Source organism: Electrophorus electricus, chromosome 23 (assembly GCF_041902795.1).
Source record: "Electrophorus electricus isolate QZ-2024a chromosome 23, ASM4190279v1, whole genome shotgun sequence".
NCBI classification, from domain to species: Eukaryota; Metazoa; Chordata; class Actinopteri; order Gymnotiformes; family Gymnotidae; genus Electrophorus; species Electrophorus electricus.
The window spans coordinates 922,991-946,546 of NC_137519.1; the positions used below are offsets into that span (position 1 = coordinate 922,991).

General features: G+C 39.8%; 2 protein-coding genes across 4 annotated transcripts; both read left to right on the top strand.

The window, feature by feature from the left end:
• Positions 1-8,427: 8,427 nt before the first annotated feature.
• On the top strand, positions 8,428-14,734 carry mtch2 (mitochondrial carrier homolog 2). 2 transcript variants are annotated; one of them, XM_027028296.3, is made up of 13 exons: positions 8,428-8,582; positions 9,554-9,638; positions 10,009-10,115; positions 10,426-10,449; positions 10,622-10,678; positions 11,525-11,582; positions 11,677-11,728; positions 11,812-11,871; positions 11,960-12,053; positions 12,221-12,268; positions 12,388-12,455; positions 12,773-12,848; positions 13,760-14,734. In XM_027028296.3, exons 1-13 carry the CDS (start codon positions 8,496-8,498, stop codon positions 13,844-13,846), a joined length of 903 nt encoding a protein of 300 aa, XP_026884097.1. In that variant the 5' UTR covers positions 8,428-8,495; the 3' UTR covers positions 13,847-14,734. The 2 variants fall into 2 exon arrangements, with proteins under 2 accessions (XP_026884097.1, XP_026884099.1); XM_027028298.3 differs by lacking the exon at positions 10,009-10,115 and having other exon boundaries at positions 8,447-8,582.
• A 1,146-nt stretch (positions 14,735-15,880) lies between these two features.
• Positions 15,881-23,362, top strand: psmc3 (proteasome 26S subunit, ATPase 3). Of its 2 annotated transcripts, XM_027028311.3 has the most exons (11): positions 15,881-16,038; positions 16,599-16,679; positions 16,780-16,905; positions 17,619-17,723; positions 17,893-17,955; positions 18,084-18,221; positions 18,461-18,604; positions 21,534-21,779; positions 22,191-22,336; positions 22,582-22,663; positions 23,030-23,362. In XM_027028311.3, the coding sequence occupies exons 1-11, from the start codon at positions 15,997-15,999 to the stop codon at positions 23,138-23,140; spliced, it is 1,284 nt and encodes a 427-aa protein (XP_026884112.1). In that variant the 5' UTR covers positions 15,881-15,996; the 3' UTR covers positions 23,141-23,362. The 2 variants fall into 2 exon arrangements, with proteins under 2 accessions (XP_026884112.1, XP_081562306.1); XM_081706180.1 differs by lacking the exon at positions 18,461-18,604.
• The last annotated feature ends 194 nt before the right edge of the window (positions 23,363-23,556 follow it).

Here is a 23,556-nt window from a genome sequence, read left to right on the forward strand (position 1 = left end):
ATATGATTTGCTTAATTATAATTATTTATTAATATCTGTGAATAAAAGTTTCATTTATGTCTAGCACATTATATATTATATTAATTACAAGTATCTTCCATTCTTTTAATCATATAAATTTACTGTAACATGGCAGGCTTAACATTACTACCAAGGGAGGAGCTTGCTTTTTCAGTATATGGGTACAAGCAGGAAAGCCAAGATACAACCTACAAAAATTACCTAAACATGCAAGAAATACATCGAACTGTAAGTGTAACTCTGGTAAAAAAAAATAATAAAAAAATACAGTAATTACCTGAGCAAATATGTAGTAAAAATTGTTACGACTTTGAAAAAACAACAAGAATATTGGCATAAATTGTTAGTGTTTATCTAAATTTGATGTCCAACCAAAAATGTGTTCAGTGCTACAAGGAGTTGGACGTGGACTTGGGCCGTATATATTTTAATAGTTGAATTCATGCACTGAATAAAAAACATTTAAAAAAAAAGAGAGAAAACAATTCTTTAAAAAATGGAACATATGGTTCATTGATTGGGAAATGGGGGTGGGTCTAAAGCTCTGATTGCATGCAATTGGCCAGCTTGTGCGGTCACGTGTCTTTCCACAAAGCCATCCAGTTAAAACGTGTTCCACTGCGTTCTGTATGTCGGCATGTTAGCATTACTTAGCAACAGCAGAAGAAATCGTAGACCGTCAGAAAATTATTAGTGTGACAGTGATCCCCTGACCAGCACTCTCTGTCTGGCAACCCCATGGCTTTTGCTTCAATGTGCTTTTGTTTTGGTTTTGTGACACAACCCACAGAGGTGGCTTATGTTTCCATCTAATTAGTTGTGCCACCTGTTTGTCATTATATCTTTATTTTCCTCTTTTTAAACCCTCGAACCTTTATTGCAATTAATAAAAAGCTGGCGGAAAGATCACAGGATGGATGTCTGCTGCATTCAACCACTCCTAGTCATGTTGTAAAATTATAAAACATCCATTTGCACACGTATGTCTGAGGTCAAAGAACATACATTCGGCCAAGTGCAAGAATTGCTCCATTCTGCATGACTGACAACTGGTATTTAAGGTTAATGTTGAGTAACATAATAGTATGCCGGTGTGTAAATGTTTGCAAAACAAAGTTACTGTTCAGCTTGTAGCTTTGCCAACTTCTGCTGTTAATGGTGCTGTTATCATATCATATGCTATATATGGTATTGTCACGGTTGGGCAGCCGGCTAGCGGGAGGAACACGCCCACTCGTGCTAGGGATCACACCCCTTACCTGTCCCTCTCACAATCAGCAGAATACTAATTGTGTTCACCTGTGCGTTACTCAGACTCTGCCTATTTAAACCCGCAGAAACCAAGAGACGACGCTGCACATTAGCGGACATAAGACGCCAGCCATGTCTACATTCACACTACTTTTTGAGAGCTTTTGTTTGGTGCGTCCATCGCTGTGGAACGATGGATAATTTTGTTGTAACCTCGCCTCTCACTTCCTCGATCCCGCAAACGTCACAGGTATAAGACATCAGTTGGGAAGGGAACCTACTATACATATAGTCAATGATTCACAACCACTCACCTGTGTTTCATAGCTATCAGTGAAACCATGTCTGATCTGGAACATTTTCAGATAGAGACATTCTGTAACACTTTATTCACATTAGGATAAGCTTAAACCATTAGAGGTTGTCAACCCTGGTAATACATATGCCTTCTGCAAAGTTTTTTCTCCACTCTAACACATCCACACCAGTGCAGGAAGGCATGACAGTTATCTGATGAGTGTAATATGATGTATTAATGTACACTGGGGTGCTCCACAAGCAGTTTTGAAAACTAAGAAAATACAAAGAAAAACTAATAGATGATAACAAAACTTTAGTAAATTTGTTATAGAAACATCATTTTTAAAATTAATTTACAATCAATTTAACATTATTTTAATCAATTAAAAATACAGATGATGGATATGGAGTTACCACATAAGCAACAGCCCCCATGTTGCCATGCTGCACAATGTACCAACAGCAATGTTCTGTGAAATGCTACAACAGGTCATGTGACTGAGTCTCAGGCTTGTGCAGTATCATGTGCTGTAGGCAGAGACTAAACTTGGATTTAGGAGGTGGTTAAATACTACTTCCATAGTTGGAAACTATTTGGAAACATTCAGTATAACATTCAGTATAACAGTGCTCTCAGCTCTGACAATAAAACCAGTTTTTGATTTATCGGTGTTTAGACATAGAAAAGGACAGCATACCTTCTCAAAAACAAGTTTAGTAGAACAAAAATAGCAAATCAAAAACTACTGAAATTAGCCATTTATAGAGCATCGTAGAGTATCCAGCATAGGAACAAAATTTGTTAGGCACTATTCATTTTCACTCATGATCTAAAAAAAAAAGTAATAAACCTCAACATCCAAAATGTGACCAGTCACAAAACAATATTTTCTCCACATTACTTTCAAGTTTGGTTTATTTGTCACATACATAGTCATACACAGTATAACTCGCAGTGAAATGGTTTGAGAGTGCTCTATCCAAACTGAGGAGAAAAAAACAGGGGTGTATTAACAACTGTTAATAACGAATGTTCCCAAGTTAAAAGGGTTAGAGGATTTCCTGTTTCAGTAATTTCTATATGCTAGCTACTCTTTTAAAGTCTCACATCTACTTAGCAACAAAAAGAGGAAGATTTTCATAAAGGGAAACCATACCTGTGCAAATCAAACATGCAAACCCCTGTTTTAATGTGTAGCCCCTAAACCACAAACTATGTCCATAGTTATTCATTTTGCATCAAGTCAGGTGGAGATAAAACACAACACAGAAGATTCCAACACAGAAGATTTTTCAAAAGTATAGCGCTGTTGTGGCAGATAGAAGACATTCCTCAGGCACACCACAAGCAGAGAATCACAAGCACAGAATCAAATGTGTGCTGTGCTCATTCTGTCAATATGTTCGCACAATTCCACGAATCCAGATGTATTAGCTAGTTACCACTAATCTAGATGTGTTTTTATATACGAAGCCAAGAATGATCTCTAATTAGCTATTTAAATAGATACCCATCAAGTTCATTCTTGGCAGTATTAGCTTTGTTCTCTATGTTTAAATAAAGCCAGTAAATACAGGTATATTGATATACAATATCTAACATACATAGCTAGACAAATGGATACAGCTTGGTCCTTAACTATGATCTGTGGCTAGTGAGTAAAACAGTTAGCTCAATAAAATAGTTACTCAGTAGTGAAATTTACTATATTATTTGTGTTGAAATTATTACAAACATGCCGAATACAGTTGATGTGTGTAATATTAAGTGGTTAGGAGGTGGATGCATTTGTAGAGAAGAATATGATTCTGGATTTATTCATAATAAATCTCAATCATTGGAACAGTCCAGGGTCATAGAACCAATGTGGAGAGACTGGGAATATATGATAATCAAAGAAAAAAAAGACAAGATGAAAATAGATGAAGCATACTATAACAAAGACACAAGCAATGATAATAACAAATAACTAACACTAATGATAACAAACAAAAAGCCACAAGGCTTGGAATAACACACAGAGGCTAGGAATCACACAAACAGTGGCTAAGATTGACAAAATGGCCAGCAAAGAAAACTGGGAACAAGACAGGGTTTAAATACACAGACTAATCAGAATGTAACAAGACACAGGGGGCTACAAATGAAGGGCAGAGAAAATGAAACACAGAAGCAAAACAAATACAGGAGACAGGGTATCCATAACAATAAGGGCTCTAGGAGGGGCCAAATGTGACAATGTGTGATGATGTGTCATGTTCACCAATATTTTTTGTTATTACAACAGGCAAAAGATGTGGGCATGGGAAAAAGCCTGAGCTTAAATGAGAACATGGGAGAGAGCCTGGGTTTAAATGACATCTGAAGATTTTCTTGTTACAGGATCCTAACCAAACCACCCAATTTACAGCATTCAGAGTAACTTGACCAGTCATGCTTAGGTACAATATTATGTGGAGTTTTTTGTTTGCTAGCTTGATTGATTGATTGATTTTGATTATCACCAATATTTATTGGTACACTGGTGCTTTGAAGTTCCATCATGATTTGCTTTAGTTATTAATTTTGCTTTCAATTCCAGGCTGACTTACTGCACTGAATAGTTCTTCATGACCTACAAGGACACAGTCAGTTCATGAAGGGTTTAATAATTTGATGAAAAATGTAATAAATGTTCAAGCAGGAAACTGCAGAGGGCGATCCCAACATAATTTTGTAACTGGCAACTTAATTCCAAGAAAGTGACAGCACTGTAAAGATTTGTTCTTCCTTTCTATCATGTTTTATTCATTTTATTCCAAATTTACAAAACAGGCTGGAAGTACATATAAAGTGTAATCCTAAAAGCCGAGTGTTAATTCTGCATCCATCTGATATAATTCTGCAATGCTTGGGATGTTGAGGGTGAACACATGCCCAAAGTAACTTCACCTTCGATGTGTGAGTGATTATAACTGGAGACAGGAAGGGGAATACACAGAACTGGGATTCCTGGCTAAAGCCAAGACCGCTAGACTAAAATAATAAATAATCTAGACAATAATAAAATGAAACAAGACTAAAGGGAAAACCAGACAATACTTGCATACAGGAAATGGAAGAGTGTGATCTGTATGGAAGAGAAGTGCAAAAGTACAACTGTAAAAGCGAGAGAGCACAACAGACTAAGCAGGAGAGGATGACCAGCAGACAAGAGACCAAGGTTTAAATAGAAACACTAATGAAGGACAAACAAGGAACAGCTGGAGCTAAAGGGGAGGAAACAGGGAATCATAGAAACAGATGATAGCAGGAAAACCAGGAAGTGATTCATGTAGTCAGGGAGATGGGGGACGCTCCGGTATGCGAACGTGACAAAAAGGAGTAGAGGCTGCAATTACATGAAATGTTAAAGGAGTTTAGTCTGTTACTTTACTCACTGGTGTCATTTCTCTTTACTAAACTGATGATTGGAGTAAGAGTAAACAATGACTTGGGTGATGAGATTACGGTTACGGTTGATTACATCATTAAATTATTTATTACAGTGAAGCTTTGTTAAGCAAACCTTTGTAATCTGTAACTTTGCATTTACATATATGAGCCAGTGATCTGTTTTGTTTTGCTCTGCATCAGGCTTATGTACACCCTTGTGCTGGCACAACATTCTAAATATATATACATTATATATATATATATATATATATATATATATATATATATATATATATATATATATACACATTATATATATATATATATATATATATATATATATATATATATAATAGTTTGTTATTGCTTAAGGTGAATGCATTATTATGTAAATCCAGGTATTTGTATGACACTCAGTGAACAGTATTGACATAAACTGTCCAAACTGAGGAGAAAAAAACAGGGGTGTATTAACAACTGTTAACAACGAATGTCCCTAAGTAAAAAGGGTTAGACGATTTCCTGTTTCAGTCATTTCTATATGCTAGCTACTCTTTTAAAGTCTCACATCTACTTAGCAACAAAAAGAGGAAGATGACTGGCATGACAAAATTCATGATATTCAGTTTATAGTATGGACATAATTAGTATACAGTACTAACGTAATCAGTATACAGTACTGTTACGACCCTATAACTGCACCTTTTGTATGCTCAAGTTCTAGGACCAAAAAGGGTACAACATAAAAAACATGGAGACGCACTCTGTACAGCGTTTTCAGTGATGCATTGTTATTGGGGTTTTTTTTATATATGGTAAAAAAAACCACATACAAAATATATACAACAACAGCAACATAAACCGAATCTAAAGAGTTTCTTTATGGTGGGCTTTACTCCAATACAACAAACAAAAATTAATAAAGCAATTCTACCAGTAACTTCCCTGAATCAAAAGAAAATAAAATACAATCATTCTTACCTCAACTCCTTATTACAAAACAGAAATACAGCAGCAAGGCAAAAAGAACACAGCATCCACCCCTACGACTCCAAACAATAACAAATCTCAAGGTTTCTGGCAACTGAAAATCTGTATATGACTCTCAGTAGTCCTTTTTGAAACTGGCTATATCAACACAACACTCCTAATGGAGAAGCATTACATCTAACCACTCGAGGCCCTGTGCATAACACCTTTAAAGATCAAGTACACTCATAAGGCTCTATCTAAGAAGCTTGTTAGACAGCAAAGTACTAACTTCTAAGGGCCTATTCAAAGAACCTGGGCAGAAAAAGGAGACACCTCGATCTCAAAGGCAATCTATGACTGACAGTGATATTACAAACTCAGAGATGCATCTACCGTACTACACATGGTGACTACTGACAAGACACCACGGTGCACCAGCACATACCTTACACAGGTATTTAAGGAGAGGTTGATTATCCCGTTGGCCAATCAAGTTGTCCGTTGTGACGAGTCATGTCTGCAGCTCACTGGTTTTCTTAGTGCACCCTCATGTGGCTAACCTGGAAAACAAATCTTAACGCCACAGTAGAAAGAAACAAACTTGTAATGTCCCAAGAACATAACAAGTACTGACATAATCAGTATACATGGAACCTCTTAATGGTTTAATTCTTTGAGATCATTAACTTGTTATTTTTGACTAAATGTATAAGAGGTGGTCTCTGAACATTTAAGAAAAATTTAATGAAACAGGTAATTTAGTTATAAGAATACTGAAAATGTTTATGCAGGCTACAAAATCCATTGAGAGCCATGTTTGAAGATCAAGTGATAGTTCAGCAGCTGTGTTAAGAAGCAATCTTGTATTAATGTAGTTGTGCTAGGTAGAAGGTAACCCAAATTGTTGAGGTCCACAGCATTTACAATTCACTAATTTTCTTTCTCTAACCCATGTTGTAGCTAATGTATTCTTGGTAATTTGCAAATATGTTTCAACCGGTTTCAACAGTTGTGTGACTTGACAGACTAGGTAAAAAGGAATGTTACTGACCTAATGGACTCGGTGGTAAGTAATGTTACTGGCTGTTGTTGGGGCAGTGTTTGCCAGTTCAAGTCTCACCACTACTAAGTTGCCACTGTTGGACCCCTGAGCAAGACCCTAAGTGTCAATTGCTCAAGTTGTATTCATTCCTAACTGTAAGTTGCTTTGGATAAAAGTGTTAGCTAACTGATGTAAATGTAATATTTCTTTCCACCTTACAGGCCAAGTGGTAAGCCTCATCATTTTATGAACTTATTTCAGGAATAATGGAAATACTGTAGTTGACACAAATGGGTAAATTTATCAATGCTGTTTATGATTTAGGATGAAAATAACAGCCATGTATATGTAAATACCGGCACTCCTGAGGTAATTACCTCCTGTAAGTGTGAGTACCAGACATGTCAGTATTTAGACACTTGGACACACTTAAAATAAGGTTTGTGAACCTGATGAATACATCCAGATGCTGTCCTCTCAGAATGCCCCTATAGTCCAACTGATGTGAGTGAAACATTTAGCTATGTGCTCAGTGTATGAGTGCATGCTGGGATAAGTGCAGAAAAAATGAAAGTTAAAGTTGTTAACTATTGTTAGAATTCTCTACAATGTGACTCCCTTTTCTGTAAATAGTTCTCTCTCTTTCTCATATCATGCTGTCCTATGCCGTGTTACACCTATGATAGGTGTAAGGCTATATCAAATGGTCTGGAGTTATTGTCTGTCTAGACATCGCATAGCATATCATGTCATGTCTGAACATATTGCACTGTTATGTCATTTACATAAATTGCTTTGGATAAAAGCATCGGCTAAATGCCATAAATGTAAATGTATTCGATGAGTAGATGACAAAGAGCATCTGCAAATAGCTGAAAATGTAAATAAAGTTCCACCGCAAAACTGCATTTTCCAGCCAAATTAGTTTGACTACAGGCTATGTAACCAAAATTAAAGAATGACCTGTTTTTCACTCTTCTTCAGTTTTGAATCCACAACTAGTACTAGATGTGTTCTCAGTTGTCCGAAGACCTATATTTTACTTAACAAATTAAATTTTTCTCAGCGTCATATGTCCTGATTGTGACAGGATCAATAAAGTGCGAGTGCCAAATAATTTCCCAGCCACACTAATCTGAGGTTCTAGCTTTTACAGTTAACTAACTTCCTACAGTTTGTTCATGGATGGATTTTTGGTCAGTATTTTATCAATTTGTTTGTTACATTTTAAACGAATTAAATATTAATTAAATGTTATTCCTCCTTATTATTTGTATTTAAATCTGCTTTCTCTTTTAAAGTATACAACAACGTTTTTAACGGAGACTTTTATTTTCGCGTTCGCTGTTGTGGCTAGAATCACTAACTTCGCTCGTTTCGTGTTTGACGCCCACAACTTGAACTGGTCACGTGACGTGGGCACGCAGTCAAACCTTTCTTGCGTGCGCAGGCCGCGCGCTCAGTCCTGGTCCTGTTTGGTGGGGGACGGCGATAATGGCGGATACATGTGGCCAAATAGTTCTGGGGTCCGGGCTGACCGTCCTGTCCCACCCTCTTATGTACATCAAGGTTTTAGTCCAGGTAAGGATGCTAGTGCGGATATTTAGGACATACACGCAAGAAAAAGGGCCGCCCAGGTAGAGTTTGATCATTAAAGCTGTGCTAGTCAGCTCGGATACCTCGTTAGCTCGCTAGCTTTTACATGGCAGTCAGAGACTGACTGACTTACTGACTGACTGATTGTGTCGCCCGGTCTCTTATGTCCGAAGTGTCCAGTGTAATTTGACTCCTCTGTATGTGACAGTGCCGTTGCTGAGTTTTTATTTTATCTATCAGTGCAGTATATATGCTAGGTAGCTTAATCAGCTAATTGGGCTGCTGTTGACATGGACTTGTTGTCGTTCTAAAGGTCAGGTCACGGTCCGCATGTCGGATCCTCCTCAGCAGATCAGTACATTCAGTATAAACTCCTCCGCACAAAACCAGACGTCCCAAGGCGAACCACGGCCAGAATTAGAGTTAGCCGTAATGTTAGTTAAACGGAAAATTCATATGTTCGGGTTAGTGTGATTTAGCGTTCGTTTTTTTCCCCCTAGAGTTTCGCAGGTTATTGAACTTGTCATAGTTCTTTGCTGCGTATTTTGGCTTTATACCCCACCACACAAGTGCTTATGTAGACACACATTTAACATACCGTCTGTCTTTGCATATAGCTGTGCTATTGCGCGTTTTACCCTGCTTCCTGTTTGCTTCCCTTTTCGACAAAAAGGGAGTTGCCACACATTCTGGATGACTTTCAGACCACACTTTGTACATTGTGATAAAAATATCCGTAAGGCTAGTGTAATTGGAAGTCTAGTTTAACCCTTTATTTGTTACATTTCAATGTTTAAGGGGGGGTGAGCTCCTCCTGTACTTTCACATCACTTCTCAAAAGTGAGGATGGTGCTTGTGAAGTACCTTTGGCCTCCAATCCCAGCCCCTCACTTAGAGGTAGTAATGTCATGCCGGAATAATGTCTACATTTATAATGCTATTCTCCTCACTCTTAGGTTGGACATGAACCTCTTCCACCCACTCTAGGCAGGAATGTGTTTGGCAGACAGGTTTATCAGCTTCCAGGATTATTTGCATATGGTAAGATTAATTAAATCCTTATTTTAGTTTCATATAGTAAAAAGAAACAGTGGGTACATTTTATTAAAAAGTAGTGAAGTTGGTGTTCTGGCATAAGCATTGTTGAATTCGAATGTATCCTGCTTCTTGAGACCTGTCTGATCTACCCATGAGACAGGAACCGAGTTGTTTGAAAGAATCTTTGGGTTACGTCAAAAGGGCTGTGTGGTGATTTCTTGTTTAGTGACTAAAAGGTTGCTTGCTGTCTGCCTGAGTGCAAAGAGTGATGAAGTAGTCTATCATTTAGCAGTGGCTGGTGTTAAGTGTTACGTGTGTTGAATTATTAGGCTTGAACTCATTTCTTATTTTAATGTTTTATTTATTTAAATAGCTAAACACATAATAAAGATCGATGGGAAGTTGGGCCTGTTCAACGGTCTCGTCCCCAGACTCTGTGCCGGCACTGTTGGCACTATTGTTCATAGTAAAGTGTTGCAGGTAAGACTGGCTTCAGCTGTCTTTGTATGGTATGCTCGACGGACCTTTTGTACCAGTAGCATAGGGCTCCATCAGTCCTTACCTTGAAGTCCCTGAGTTAGAAGCAGTGCTGTATCTTGGCCCAGCATGCCGCGGATGAGAGCACGCACTGGTGATGGGATGCAGTTAGGGTTCGTCTGTTGTGTTTTGCTGTCCTCCTGCAGGGTGCTTTGTTCTCACCTTGGCTCTGGTTCAGCACATGTGCCTATCGGACAGCTGAGAAGCCTTTTTTAAACAGTTTTACTAACTCTTATATTTTTGTCCTCCCCAGAAATGCCAGGAAAGCAACTTTGAGGTAATGTTCTCTTTGAGTCCTAAAGATTTATAAGAGCTGCAGAAGTCACTAGTAGTGCCCTGTTTTTTTAATGTACATCTGGTTTATTTTAACATAATAAAAGGGTGTTTTGAGTGTATTGAGGAAGAGCTGAGTCAGGCTGGTTATCCAGAGTTCTCTCTTCCTCTCCCAGGTTATGTGCAGTGGCCAGAAAGTGGAGGAGGGCTCTCTGGAGCATGTAGTCAATGAGGTGCGTGTTTCATCCAGAAGCTTAATAGAAATGGCTATAGATAGTTTTCCTTCTGTTGCCTGCCACAAACATTTAACTACTGCATGAAGACATTTGCTGTTGTTTCTACTGGATAAACAACAAAAACAATATTAACACTTGTTTGATGGCATTTGTTTAACTATCCATTTGTTTTATTGGTTTTTGATATTGCTCTTTCAAATTAGTGTATTGACATTTTATTGGGTTTTTTTTATGTTTAATTTCACACAATTTTGGATGCTTCTTGGTGTTGCTGGTTATAGTATGTGCACTTACCAACTGTTCCTAGGACATACTTTATATCTACATTCACAAGCAATTGTTTTAAGTACCTATCATACAGGTGTTTTGGGTTTCTGGGGGTTTGTATTGTACCATAATGGCTTTTAGCATCTGGTGGCCTGCATGGCTTCAGCCACCCTGGATTCTATTGGTCTCTGGTCATTATCTCAGTGGAGCACCAGGATGGTTATCAGACGGGTATAAGATGATCAGCAGCACAACGCTTTGCCTGAAATGGCAGAGTCATGGTTGAGTGTTGAGCATATATCAGGCGGATTGAGGCTGTAGTTCTTAGATTAATCCTTGACACTTGGGTTGAGAGCAGTCCCCTTCCAAAAGACAGAAAATAGAATGTTCAAGGAGTGGCTGGTGAGTATAGATTCTGTGTGAATCGTTGAATTTTTGTTAAACTGAATGAATTTCTAGCAACTCTAATTTCATCATTTCTACAGCCAGACGAGCTCATGGTTATACTGACAATTGTGTGCTTGTACAAGTCAGCTGTGTTATCCACTCATGCTGTGATTTTTCTCCTTGTCACAGACAACAAGAGAGGTCATAGCACGCTCCTGTGCCACAATCCTCACACACCCATTCCATGGTATTGCTCTTGGATTTGAATTTCAGTTTGACTGAGTTTGTACAAACCACAGTGCGTGTTTGCATCAGTGATATGTTTTTATGGATCCTTCCAGTGATCACCCTTCGGTGTATGGTCCAGTTTATTGGAAGAGAAGCCAAATACAGGTCAGTCTGCGTCTCCTGCACAATACCCCTCTTGTCCTCTACATATGTCTCCATTTTGCTGACACTGTTTTTGGCATTTTCAGCGGTGTCTTTGATTCAATTGTTACGATCTACAGAGAAGAAGGAATCCTTGGATTCTTTGCGTACGTAGTAACATTGGCTTTATTGATCATAAGGGTGTTAGACGTCAAGTCAGTAACGTGTGTGTGTGTGGGTGTATCTGTCCCACAGTGGTCTCATCCCACGTCTTCTCGGTGACATCATCTCTCTCTGGATTTGCAACATACTTGCTCACCTTATCAACACATACGCAATCGATGACTCAGTAAGTCTGCGTGCTGTTGGGCTGTGTGCCCGATGATAACCCAGGACACGGCGGAACTCAGTACTTCTGTAATAGAAACCACCAAAATGCTAAGTGTAGTGATGTGGAGTCATTTTCATGGGTTTTACAGCAATCCCAGCAATTCCTGGTTTTATTGTCCCTTGTAGATGAGTCACACAGGGGAGATTAAGAACTGCTCTCAGGCTATGACTGGGGTGAGTAACACTGGCTGTGACTGGGGAGGGGGTGAGTAGCTCAGGCTGGAATCGTTTGAGGATTCCACCTGCAGGGTTCTTTGAGAGTCTGATGTCTTTCTGTCTCTGTTGCTCTCTAGTTTTTTGCCAGTATGCTCACATATCCCTTTGTGTTGGTGTCCAACCTAATGGCGGTCAATAACTGTGGGTGAGTGGTATCTTGACCTTAGACTGCAGATGTAGTTTTGAATATGTAGTGTGTGTGTGTGTGTGTGTGTGTGTGTGTGTGTGTGTGTGTGTGTATATATATAGTTTTCAAAATAGTTTATGCAATTAATTTTTTGAAACTCTATTTTGTTATTGGGCTGTGACCCAGTTTAAGCAAGGTTAGTGCCTGGGTTCCTGTTTGCAGTGCTTTAATGGGCTACTTTTTGTAAGACTAGCTCTAGGTGCTTCCCTGTCTTTTCTTAGTAGGAAGAAATGCCTTGACAAAGGTCAAGACCAGTACCATTTTCTGTGTTTTAGGTTGGCTGGGGGTCTCCCACCCTATGCTGCAGTCTACCCCACCTGGGTCGACTGCTGGAGACACCTGAGCAGAGAGGTCAGCACGCAGACACACCCGCACTGTTTCAGGCCCCACCTCTCATGTGCATGACACTAGTAATGTTGTGTTAGTGAAGTCTGGTATTGGTTCTGAACAAGTTCCAAAATTCCAAAAGCAGTTACCCTTCGTTTCAGTTCCACTTATCTGTTCAACCAGCATATCTTCATTTGCCCATGCTTCAATTATACTCCTACAGTTGGAGCACAAAAATCTGTAGTTTTACGTATAAGGACATTAATAAAAACCATCTGGTCCTTAGTCTTAAAATTAGGCAAATACATCCTTAGAACAACACATGACAAATTACACCATGTCATTATTTAACAAAAATCAAGGCCAAAATGCAGTAAGTACACCCTTATGGCTTCCATATGAATTAAGAGGGTAAACAGCAGCCAGGTTCTGCCCTTGATTTAAGCAATCATAAGCAAGTGTGATCACCTCTATATGCAAATGTTTTGGAAGTTTGCATTCAGGTCTGTGTTTACACAATGCCAAGGAGGAAAGACATCAGCAATTGTCTTAGAGAAGCAATTATTGCTACCAGTCAATCTGTCATGGGTAAAAAGGCTATTTCCAAACAAAGTTCTTCATTCTGCAGTGAGCAAGATTAATCACAAGTGGAAAACATTCAAGACAGTTGCCAATCTTCCCAGGAGTGAATATCTCAGCAGATTTCACCCCAAGGTCAGATCAGGCAATGCTCAGAGAGACTGCGAAAAAGAGCCATGGTGTTGCTGCTAAAGGTGGTTCTACTAGTTATTGGTTCATGGGGTGAATAGAGCTAAACAGCTAAAAATGACATGCCCAGAACCTGGCTTTAGGTCTGCTCTGAAAGAATAAGACTGATGTGTTCTCTCTCTCTCTCTCTCTCTCTCTCTCTCTCTCTCTCTCTCTCTCTCTCTCAGTGCAATATGAGCAGAGGTAACAGTTTATTCTTCAGGAAGTTACCAGTGGGGAAGACATATGCCTCTGCCCAGAAGCGATTTTACTGAATGGATCACCAACACCATAGTCTTTAATTATGATAATATAAACCAGGTGGTCTGAGAGTCGGGGTTGAGTAGGGGTGGGGGAACTCCTAATTCTTTATATGTACTTGTTTGATTTTTTGATTTTTTTTTTTTTCCCCTGTCTGTCAGCTTCCAAAAAATTAAATTTCCATTGTTTTCACATGGAGTTGTTTTGATTTAGAAACATAAAAAGCTTTATTTTAATATGTGTAATAATTTGTATACATGCCACAAGGAAACCAACCTCAATACTGGTGTTTTAAAGTCAGCCAATCTGATATTTTTCCTAGCCCTGGGGCAGGGGAGATGGGGTGAACAGTTTACATTTACATTTTAGACATTTTGTCAGATGTTCTTATACAGATCATCTTAAAATTTCAATAATATTACAATGGTAGTACAGAGGAACAGTTCTAAGCATTACCTTTTGCTTTGGAGTTTCATTGGAAAGTACTTATCGATCAAGATGTTTTCGTCTCCCAGCTTTCATTCACGTTGACTGAGTGATGGATAGTATAGAGAACTTTCTGTGCCAGAGCTGTGCATGTAGCTCTTGAAATGAGTTGTGTTTAAATATCTTCTGCCTGGCATACCAGCTGTGGGACAAGCAGCTGTTGAGCCCTTGGAGAGAGCACCCATATTCATATTCTCTCTCTCTCTCTCTCTTTCTCTCTCTCTCTCTCTCGCTCGCTCTCTCGCGCTCTCTCTCTCTGTGTGTGTGTGTGTTTTCTCAGTGCGCCATGTGGGGGCTTGTGCTCTCGCACCCTCTCTGCTCTCCACAGCTCCCCTTGTGGTCAGGCGGGTTTTCCGTTGTATATTTGTATTAACGTCGTCATTGATCCAAATAAATCTTAGTTTGCCTTTTCTTGATCTGTTGACCATGTTTGTATGTTACTTCCATCATGTTGTCACATGGATGTTTACATGTATGTAAGGTATTTGATTTTTATTTAAATTGTCACATAATTGTTACATGAAGATGTCTGGTATGTTCTGAGGTTTTAGATGGAATTCGTTTGACCTTGATGGCTGGACAGTTGGCTGACTTTTGTACAGGAGGTTGGGGGTTTGAATCCTAATCAGTGCATCTCCAGTGTGGTCCCTTAGACAAAGGCCTTAACCTTGCCCACCTACCTCATTAACAGTGAGAGATTGCAGTAAGCGTGTCATACCGGCTCAGACGTCACCTGGGTCAACAAGGTCTGTCAGTGGGCTACTGGAATAAATACAAGACACTCATAACTATTGAAAGACAGCAAAGAGGCAGTCATCATGGCACCACGGGAACAAGTGCTGAATATAAGATCAATGGTGATTGGGATCTATACCAGGCAGGACCCTGGATGCAGACTGATGCAGAAAGCACATAAGAGTGAGGTGCAAGATACTGGAACACCATAACCAGGTAGTTGTACAGAAACATCTGCCAAGTATGGGCTGGAAGTTAAAGTGGGATACACCCTCAAAGGTGGTGAAAAATGACCATGCTAAGATGCTGTGGGACTTCCGGATCAGATGGTAATGATGGCTAACCAACTGGACATACCCACTGAACAATAGTTGGTGGAAAAAATGTCATCCAGAAAGTGGGTTAGTATTTCTCTTGGTAAGGAACAAGCAAATTATATATTTAAATGTAATTAGCCAGAAATCTGAAATGTACTGATATTGAAAGCATAAATAAGACTGCAGTATGAATGAAGTTACTTATATAGCACCCTTCTTAGAAGAAAAGGTGGTTTGCAATAAACTCAGCTTTTTGACATCAAGTCAACACACCAGTGAGTAGAATAGTGTCAACGTTTTTCAATTTTAAGAACAAATCAATAAGTTGTGCACTTAGAAAACTGTGATACTTCATGTGTTTTCCAACCAATCTTGTTGCTTTAATTATAATAACTTTGTATCATATGCACTCAAATACAGGATTTCTCGATTGTTATCATATGAGGGTATTACACGATTGTGTATTAAAACAAAAATATATGAAGAAACTGCTCCGGAGAAAGCATGCCAAAATGTTTTTGAGAGGTCCGTACTGCGCCTCCGACCCAGAAGGTGGCAGGCGTCCTTAACGGTGGAGGTTAAAGCTGTGAACACCAGCAAGCGAGGAAGCGGTCAGTCGCTTCAAGATGTCGTCTCTGAATGACAGATCAGTTTGGGACGAAGTGGAGGTTTGTTTTAACTTTCTGTAATTATATTGTTTGTAGATGGAAGTTTTTAAAAGAATGCCGTAGCAGCGTCCGTCAGAGAAAATCCTAGCTTCCGAGGACTCTAAGCTAGTTAGTTAACCCAGATCTTAGCATGCTAACTGTTCAGTCCTCTAGCATGACACAGTGAAATTTTTGAGGTGGTTCACGTTTGGAACACAAATCCGTGCAGAACAATGTAGCTAGAGAATATAAAAACAAAAACTTGTAGCTTCGTGGACTTAGTATTGGTAAGATAACGGTAAATGTAATTACGTACGGCTGTTTGCAAAACAAAACCGTTTGATGAACCTAGCTATAGTCAGCATGGTTGCTAGGTGACTAACGCTAGCTAGGTTTTTAACAGTGGCTGTAGTTGAAGCTTTTATCTGCTAAGGAATAAAGAGTGTATTCACATGAGGTGAGCTTAGAAAATCAGTGAAAGAACTGAGAAAGGAATCTAACTAGCTAAGTGTAATAAAAAACAAGCAAAAAAACCCCACCACAGCTGAATAAATCAGAACCGAACCTGTGGCTGTTCACAGGATGGGATTGGTGAGGAAGTCTTAAAGATGTCTACTGAGGAAATCGTGCAGCGGACACGACTCCTGGATAGTGAAATAAAGGTACGGGTTTTTAATGTTGGTAATGGAAAAAGTGGGCTGGTTACCTAGCTAAGTGAAAATTACTATTACTGAGCGCTCAACGTCCTTTGTTTGGTATCAGATCATGAAGAGTGAAGTGCTGCGAGTCACCCACGAGTTGCAAGCTATGAAAGACAAGATTAAAGAAAACACAGAGAAAATTAAAGTGAATAAGACTCTACCCTACCTCGTCTCCAATGTCATAGAGGTAAGGCACCTAAGCAAATTTGACAAGCCTATCTTGAGGATTCTGGATTTCTCCTCACAGGTTAGACCAAATCTTTGGAAAAGAATTTGTGATTAAATTCTCCTTTGACAGTCTTGCGAATAAGCTGATCTCTGTCTGCAGGACATTCAGTAGGTTTTTCTGAACAACATGAGAGAGCAGATTTTGATTCAGTCTTCTTAACCGTTTTTGTGTCTAATAATTTAACAGTAAATTTGTATGGGTTTTTTAAGGTCTGATACTTTTAAACAGGTTAGTTTTTAAAAATCAGCAAACGGAAAGGAGTTGGAATTTAAAATTTAAAAAGGCGTTATTTGTAAAGCGTCCGAGTTTGAGAAAGGCGCTATATAAATGCAACTAATAATAATAATAATAATAATATTGTTGTTATTGTTGTCAGACCAATTCATGTACATGCAGCAGATAACACTTCACATTACTTTATCACATACTTATAACTACCCTGTCAGACTGGTATTGCTTAATTGTACAAACCTGCACCACATTTGTACATGAGTTAATACTCTCACCTGTAGCTTAAATGGCCGGTGTACAGTCATTCATTGAGAGTCATACTGCAGTGTGCAATTGTTTCTTTTAAAAATAAACGTTGGGTTTGTGTTGTGCACTGAGGCGACCTGTCTTGTGGAAGTGATGCGGGATGTGTGTCTTGACCTTGTCTTTGTGATTTCCAGCTGCTGGATGTGGACCCAAATGACCAGGAGGAGGATGGGGCCAATATCGATCTGGACTCCCAGAGGAAGGGAAAGTGTGCTGTCATAAAAACGTCCACGAGGCAGGTGGGTCCAACAGTGGTGACATCCTCTTCCCTCACAGCACAATAAGGGACTGATTCATTTTAATGCAAGAGTATTTTTACTAGATCATTAATATGCTGGCTATTTCCTTGTTCATTTGGCTCTTTTTGTTATTGACATGTACTGATGTATGTTGCTGGAATGCCTGCAGACGTATTTCCTTCCTGTGATCGGCTTGGTGGATGCTGAGAAGCTGAAGCCTGGAGATCTTGTGGTGAGTGACCATATCCAGCAGCTCCCTCAACAGGAAAGGATCTTTGGATAAAGACTGGAAGAGTTCTTGGTTTTGTTACAGGTCAAACTTGTTTGTGTGTGTGTTTATGTGCATATATGTGCTTGCAGGGTGTCAATAAGGACTCATACTTGATTCTGGAGACACTGCCCACTGAATATGACTCTAGAGTGAAGGCCATGGAGGTAGATGAGAGGCCTACTGAGCAGTACAGTGATATTGGTGGCTTGGACAAACAGATTCAGGAGGTACAAGAGCATTAGCATTGATTGGTTCTTCACCTATATGTTATGAAATGAATACCCTGTGATTATATCAGTCAGTTCTGTCCCATTTGTTTTTGAGAAAAAATGTAATGGAAGGGCTTCCATAAAATTCCAGGACTATAATAGTGAAAATGATTACTGTGTGTATAGTTGGTTGAATTGATACTGTCTCTGTGCGTGTGTGCGCACGCGCACTGTGTATGTATCGTGTGTGGGTGTAGTTGGTGGAGGCGATTGTCCTACCCATGAACCACAAGGAAAAGTTTGAGAATCTGGGCATCCAGCCCCCAAAGGGTGTTCTGATGTACGGACCACCAGGCACGGGAAAAACCCTGCTGGCCAGAGCCTGCGCTGCACAGACCAAGGTAGGGCTGTGTTGGAACGGACTGGGGTAGGGCTGTGTTTAATTTGGGGACTCAAGCACATACATTCATCTGGTTCAGGCTGAGAAAGCCAGTATTGCTATCTAAAATACTGAAATTGCAGAAGACAGCCATGTGCAAGCAATCCCATTAACAGATCTCAAGCTTTTTAATAGTGTTGACGGCATCCTCCTAGGTACACCTGTTCAACTGCCCGTTGATGCAGTTAATCATGTGAGCAACTCAGTGCTTTTAGGCGTGTAGCCATGGTCAAGATGAGCTGCTGATATTCAAGCTGAGCATCAGAATGGGGACATTCAGTGACTTTGAATGTTTAATGGTGGTGATGGACGGGCTGGACTGAGTATTTCAGAAACTGGTGATCATCTGGGATTTTCATGCAAAACCATCCCTAGGGTTTACAGAGAAAGGTCTGAAAATTCAAGTATCCAGTGAGCGGCAGTTCTCTGGTCAAAAATGCCTTGTTGATGCCAGAGGTTGGAGGAGAATGGCCAGACTGGTTTGAGCTGATAGAAAGGCAACAGTTACTCAAATAACCACTTATTACAACTGAGGTGTGCAGATTAGCATCTCTGAACACACAACACATAGCAGACAAGCTACTGCAGCAGAAGACCACACCAGGTACCACTCCTGTCAGCTAAGTACAGGCAACTGAGGCTACAGTTCACACAGGCTCACCAAATAGGACAACAGAAGATTGGAAAAACTTCATCTGGATGGTAGGGTGAGAATTTGGTCTAAACAACATAAAAGAATGGATCCATCCTCCCTTGTATCAATGGTTCAGACTGCTGGTGGTGATGAAAGGATGTCGGGGAAATTTTCTCGTCAAACGTTGAGCCCCTTAATGCCAGTTGAGCATCATTTAAACACTACAGCCTACCTGATAATTCCTGACCATGTCCATCCCTTTATGACTGCAGTGTACCTGGCGATTTCCAGACAGGTAATGTGGCACTGTACAAGGGCAGTGGTAACTCTGTGCTTAAGGTATTTGCCTAGTAATCAGGAGGTTGCCAGTTTCAAGTCCCACCACTGATGGGTTACTGCTGTTGGGCCCCTGAATAAGACCCTTAACCCCCAATTGCTCATAAAATTCAGTCCTAATTGTAAGTTACTTTGGATAAGTCTCAGCTAAATGCCAGATACTCAGTCCAGTAGAGCACCTTCTGGGATGTGGTGGAATGGGAGATTCACATCATGGATGTTTAGCTGATAAATCTGCATCAACTATGATGATATCAATATGGATCAAAATCTCTGAGGAATGTTTCCAGAACCTTGTTGAATCTTTGTTGTAAAGAATTAAGTCAGTTCTGAAGGTAAAAGAGGGTCCAACACAGTACTGATGCAGTGGCCAGGCAGTGTGTCACTGGAAGATGATAGGACATCTTATTATGTGTTTGTTATTCAATATCTTTTTTATTTCAGATTTTAAAAAAATTTTTATTATAGTTTTACACATAGCAAGAGTCTGTCATTAACCTACAAATACCATGGAAGTGCCATCAAGTGTTGATTGGCTCACATATGTGTGTGAGGGCAGACATACTTTCCACAAGCTTGGCATGGTTTGTGTGAATTATATTTACACTTGCCCAATATGGATAAAGTGTTGTCAGTACGAATATGGAGTTGGTGTCATCCCTTCCTTTGCAGCTATTAAAGTTTCCAATCTTCTGAGAAGGCTTTCTACAAGATTTGAGTGTCGAATCTTTTGCCCATTCATTTTGAAGAGCATTGGTGAGGTCAGATACTGATGTTGGACGAAATCGCAATCTCCATTCTGGTTCATCTCAAAGGTGTTTGATGGGGTTGAAGTCAGGACTCTGTGTGGGCCAGTCAAGTTCTTTTACACCAGACTCACCCAACCATGCCTTCATGGGGCACAGTCATGCTGGAACAGAAGAGGACCTTCCCCAAACTATGCTCCCACAGTTAGGAGCATATATTTGTCCAAATTGTTTAGGTGTGCTAAAGCATTAATATTTCTCTTCACTGAACTATGGGGCCTTGGCCATCTTTGGCCACAAACAACCCCATAGCATTATCCCTCCTCCACCAAACCTTTCAGTTGGCACAAAACAATCAGGCAGGTAACTCTATTCTGGAATTTAAAACCCAGACTCATCCATCAGACTGCCAGAAGGAGAAGTGTGAGCCACAGTCCACAGACTGGAATTTCTAGGAGGAAAGAAATTTCATGAACTGACATGTTGCAATGGTGGTATTCTATTCAGTGTCCTCTTTAGAATGACCCATTCATTTATAAATGTTTGTAAAGCAGGCTGCATGCATAGGTGCTTGATATCAGTGGGACTGAATGAAACACCAGAATTCAATGATTAAGAGGCGTGTCCCAGTATTTTTGTCCATATATATATATATATATATATATATATATATATATATATATATATATATATATATATATATATATATATATATATATATATATATATATATATATATATATATATAAAATCTTATCTTCCCAAACTTGGCGTATTGCTTCATGTAGATAATCCTTTTTTTTTTTTTTGTCATCAACCTCAAATCCAAAGTGCAATTAGTGTTTTCCCTATAAGATTATATTTCCCTTTAAGATCAGTGGCCAACAATACAGGCTGCCACTGTAACCTTTCTCGCTCAGGTAGGCTAATGCAGGCCATAGAGTTGCAAACCTTCATGCAGTCGAGAGAGAAAACGTCTTGTGCTGACTCTTATGAGAAGGTGTTGTATGTGATGTACCATTCAAAACTATGTCTCTGTTTAAACATAAGGCTTTGATGTTGTTGTTATTATTGTTCAGATGAATTCATATAACTGTACATCATGCTGGAGAACTGCTGGCCTGTCTTTAACTGTCTCATTGTGGTCCTTCTGTCTTTGCTGTTCCCTGTATTAGGCAACATTCCTGAAGCTGGCAGGCCCTCAGCTGGTGCAGATGTTCATAGGAGACGGCGCAAAGCTGGTGCGTGACGCCTTTGCACTGGCTAAGGAGAAAGCCCCTTCCATCATCTTTATCGATGAGCTGGATGCCATCGGCACGAAGCGCTTTGACAGCGAGAAGGCTGGAGACAGAGAGGTGCAGAGGACCATGCTGGAGCTACTGAACCAGCTAGATGGCTTCCAGCCCAACATGCAAGTCAAGGTACAGGCACATGGTTAAGCACTCACACCAGCTGTGTGTTGATATAAGTACCTCATAAATGTCTAGATGTTGGCATCATCTGCTATTTGGTGTTTAGGAGTTGTGAGGTTCATTTATACTGTTTTGTGCATTTCTGATCCATATTTTAATTGATTGAGTGATTGATTAGCCAACTGGCAAATTTAAAGATGTAATTTTGTTAATTTAAGTAATTTAGCCTGAATCAGTATCATTACTTTAGGAATCAAACCATTTCAAAGGCTTGTCATTTGTCAGCAAATTTCAAAGAACATCAGTGCAACACAGATAAATGGTTTCCACGGCTTGCGTACCATCACACACTCTGTTTGGGGTCCATAGCTCATGTAGATTTTGGTCCTGATTGCACATCCTGCAAGTTTGTCATTTCAGGTCATCGCTGCCACTAACAGGGTTGACATTCTGGACCCTGCACTGCTGCGCTCTGGCCGGCTGGACCGCAAGATCGAGTTCCCAATGCCGAACGAAGAGGCCCGCGCTCGCATCATGCAGATCCACTCACGCAAAATGAACGTCAGGTACATGGTGATGATTCAGTGGGGCAAGAACACCAGAATGGGGCCCGCCGACAGTATTAATCAGATATGTTTAGCTATAAAAGACATCAATATTGCCTAAATCAGCAGTTTCTGAGAAACTCAGCAAATGTTTTCATTCAGAATTCTCTCTCTCTCTCTCTCTCTCTCTCCCCCCCCCCCGCTCTCTCTGCGTGCGTGCGTGCGTGCGTGCGTGCGTGCGTGTGTGTGTGTGTGTGTGTGTCCAGCCCTGATGTAAACTATGAGGAACTGGCCCGCTGCACAGATGACTTTAATGGAGCCCAGTGTAAAGCAGTATGTGTGGAGGCAGTAAGTACTCTTCAGATTTGGATTAAACCTACAGTGTAGCTGACACCCCACTTAAGTAGTCATTCAGTAATTGAAAATATTCTTATTTGAATAAAAAGGTTGGCCAAAGGTATAGTTATCACTTTTTATTAATGTTTTTCAGTAACTGCTGTGCCATCAGATCAATGGGCTTTAAATAAAAGTGTTTTTGAAATGGACATACATTTATTTTGCTTATTGAATGTTTTGGTGTGAAACAGCCAGCCTCTTGGTCATCTGTGAAAGATTTCCATTACATCAGTCTTGTATCATCATTCTCATCAGTATTTGTCATGTGTTTGTGTGTCATAGCAGGTTTTTAATGTGTGCGCGTACATTGTTTTCTAGGGCATGATTGCACTGCGTCGCGGTGCCACAGAGCTAAATCATGAAGACTACATGGAGGGTATTCTGGAGGTACAGGCTAAGAAGAAGGCGAACCTGCAGTACTATGCTTAAACGTGTGTGTGTGTGTGTGTGTGTGTGTGTGTGTGTGTGTGTGTGTGTGTGTGTGTGTGTGTGTGTGTGTGTGTGTGTGTGTGAGAAAAAATAATACACTGCTGAGTGTCCAGATAAACCATGTCTTCAGCCTATTGGAATCGATTGGCTAGTAATGACCACCTGGTGTTTTTCAGTTAGCTGTTTGTGAAAATCCATTAAAAAGTTACTTTTTTCCATGGATGCACTTCATGATTTATTTCACATGTAAATCTGATTTTCAAGCACAGTTGAATGTCCGTTATCAAACAATGACGAACAAGCACATTAAGCATATAGCATATATATTTTATGACTGTTGCAACAAATGTCTTCACATATGCTACAGTGGTTAAAAAAGGTCAAGCTTTGGAAATGTGGAAATCCCCTTTATTTAA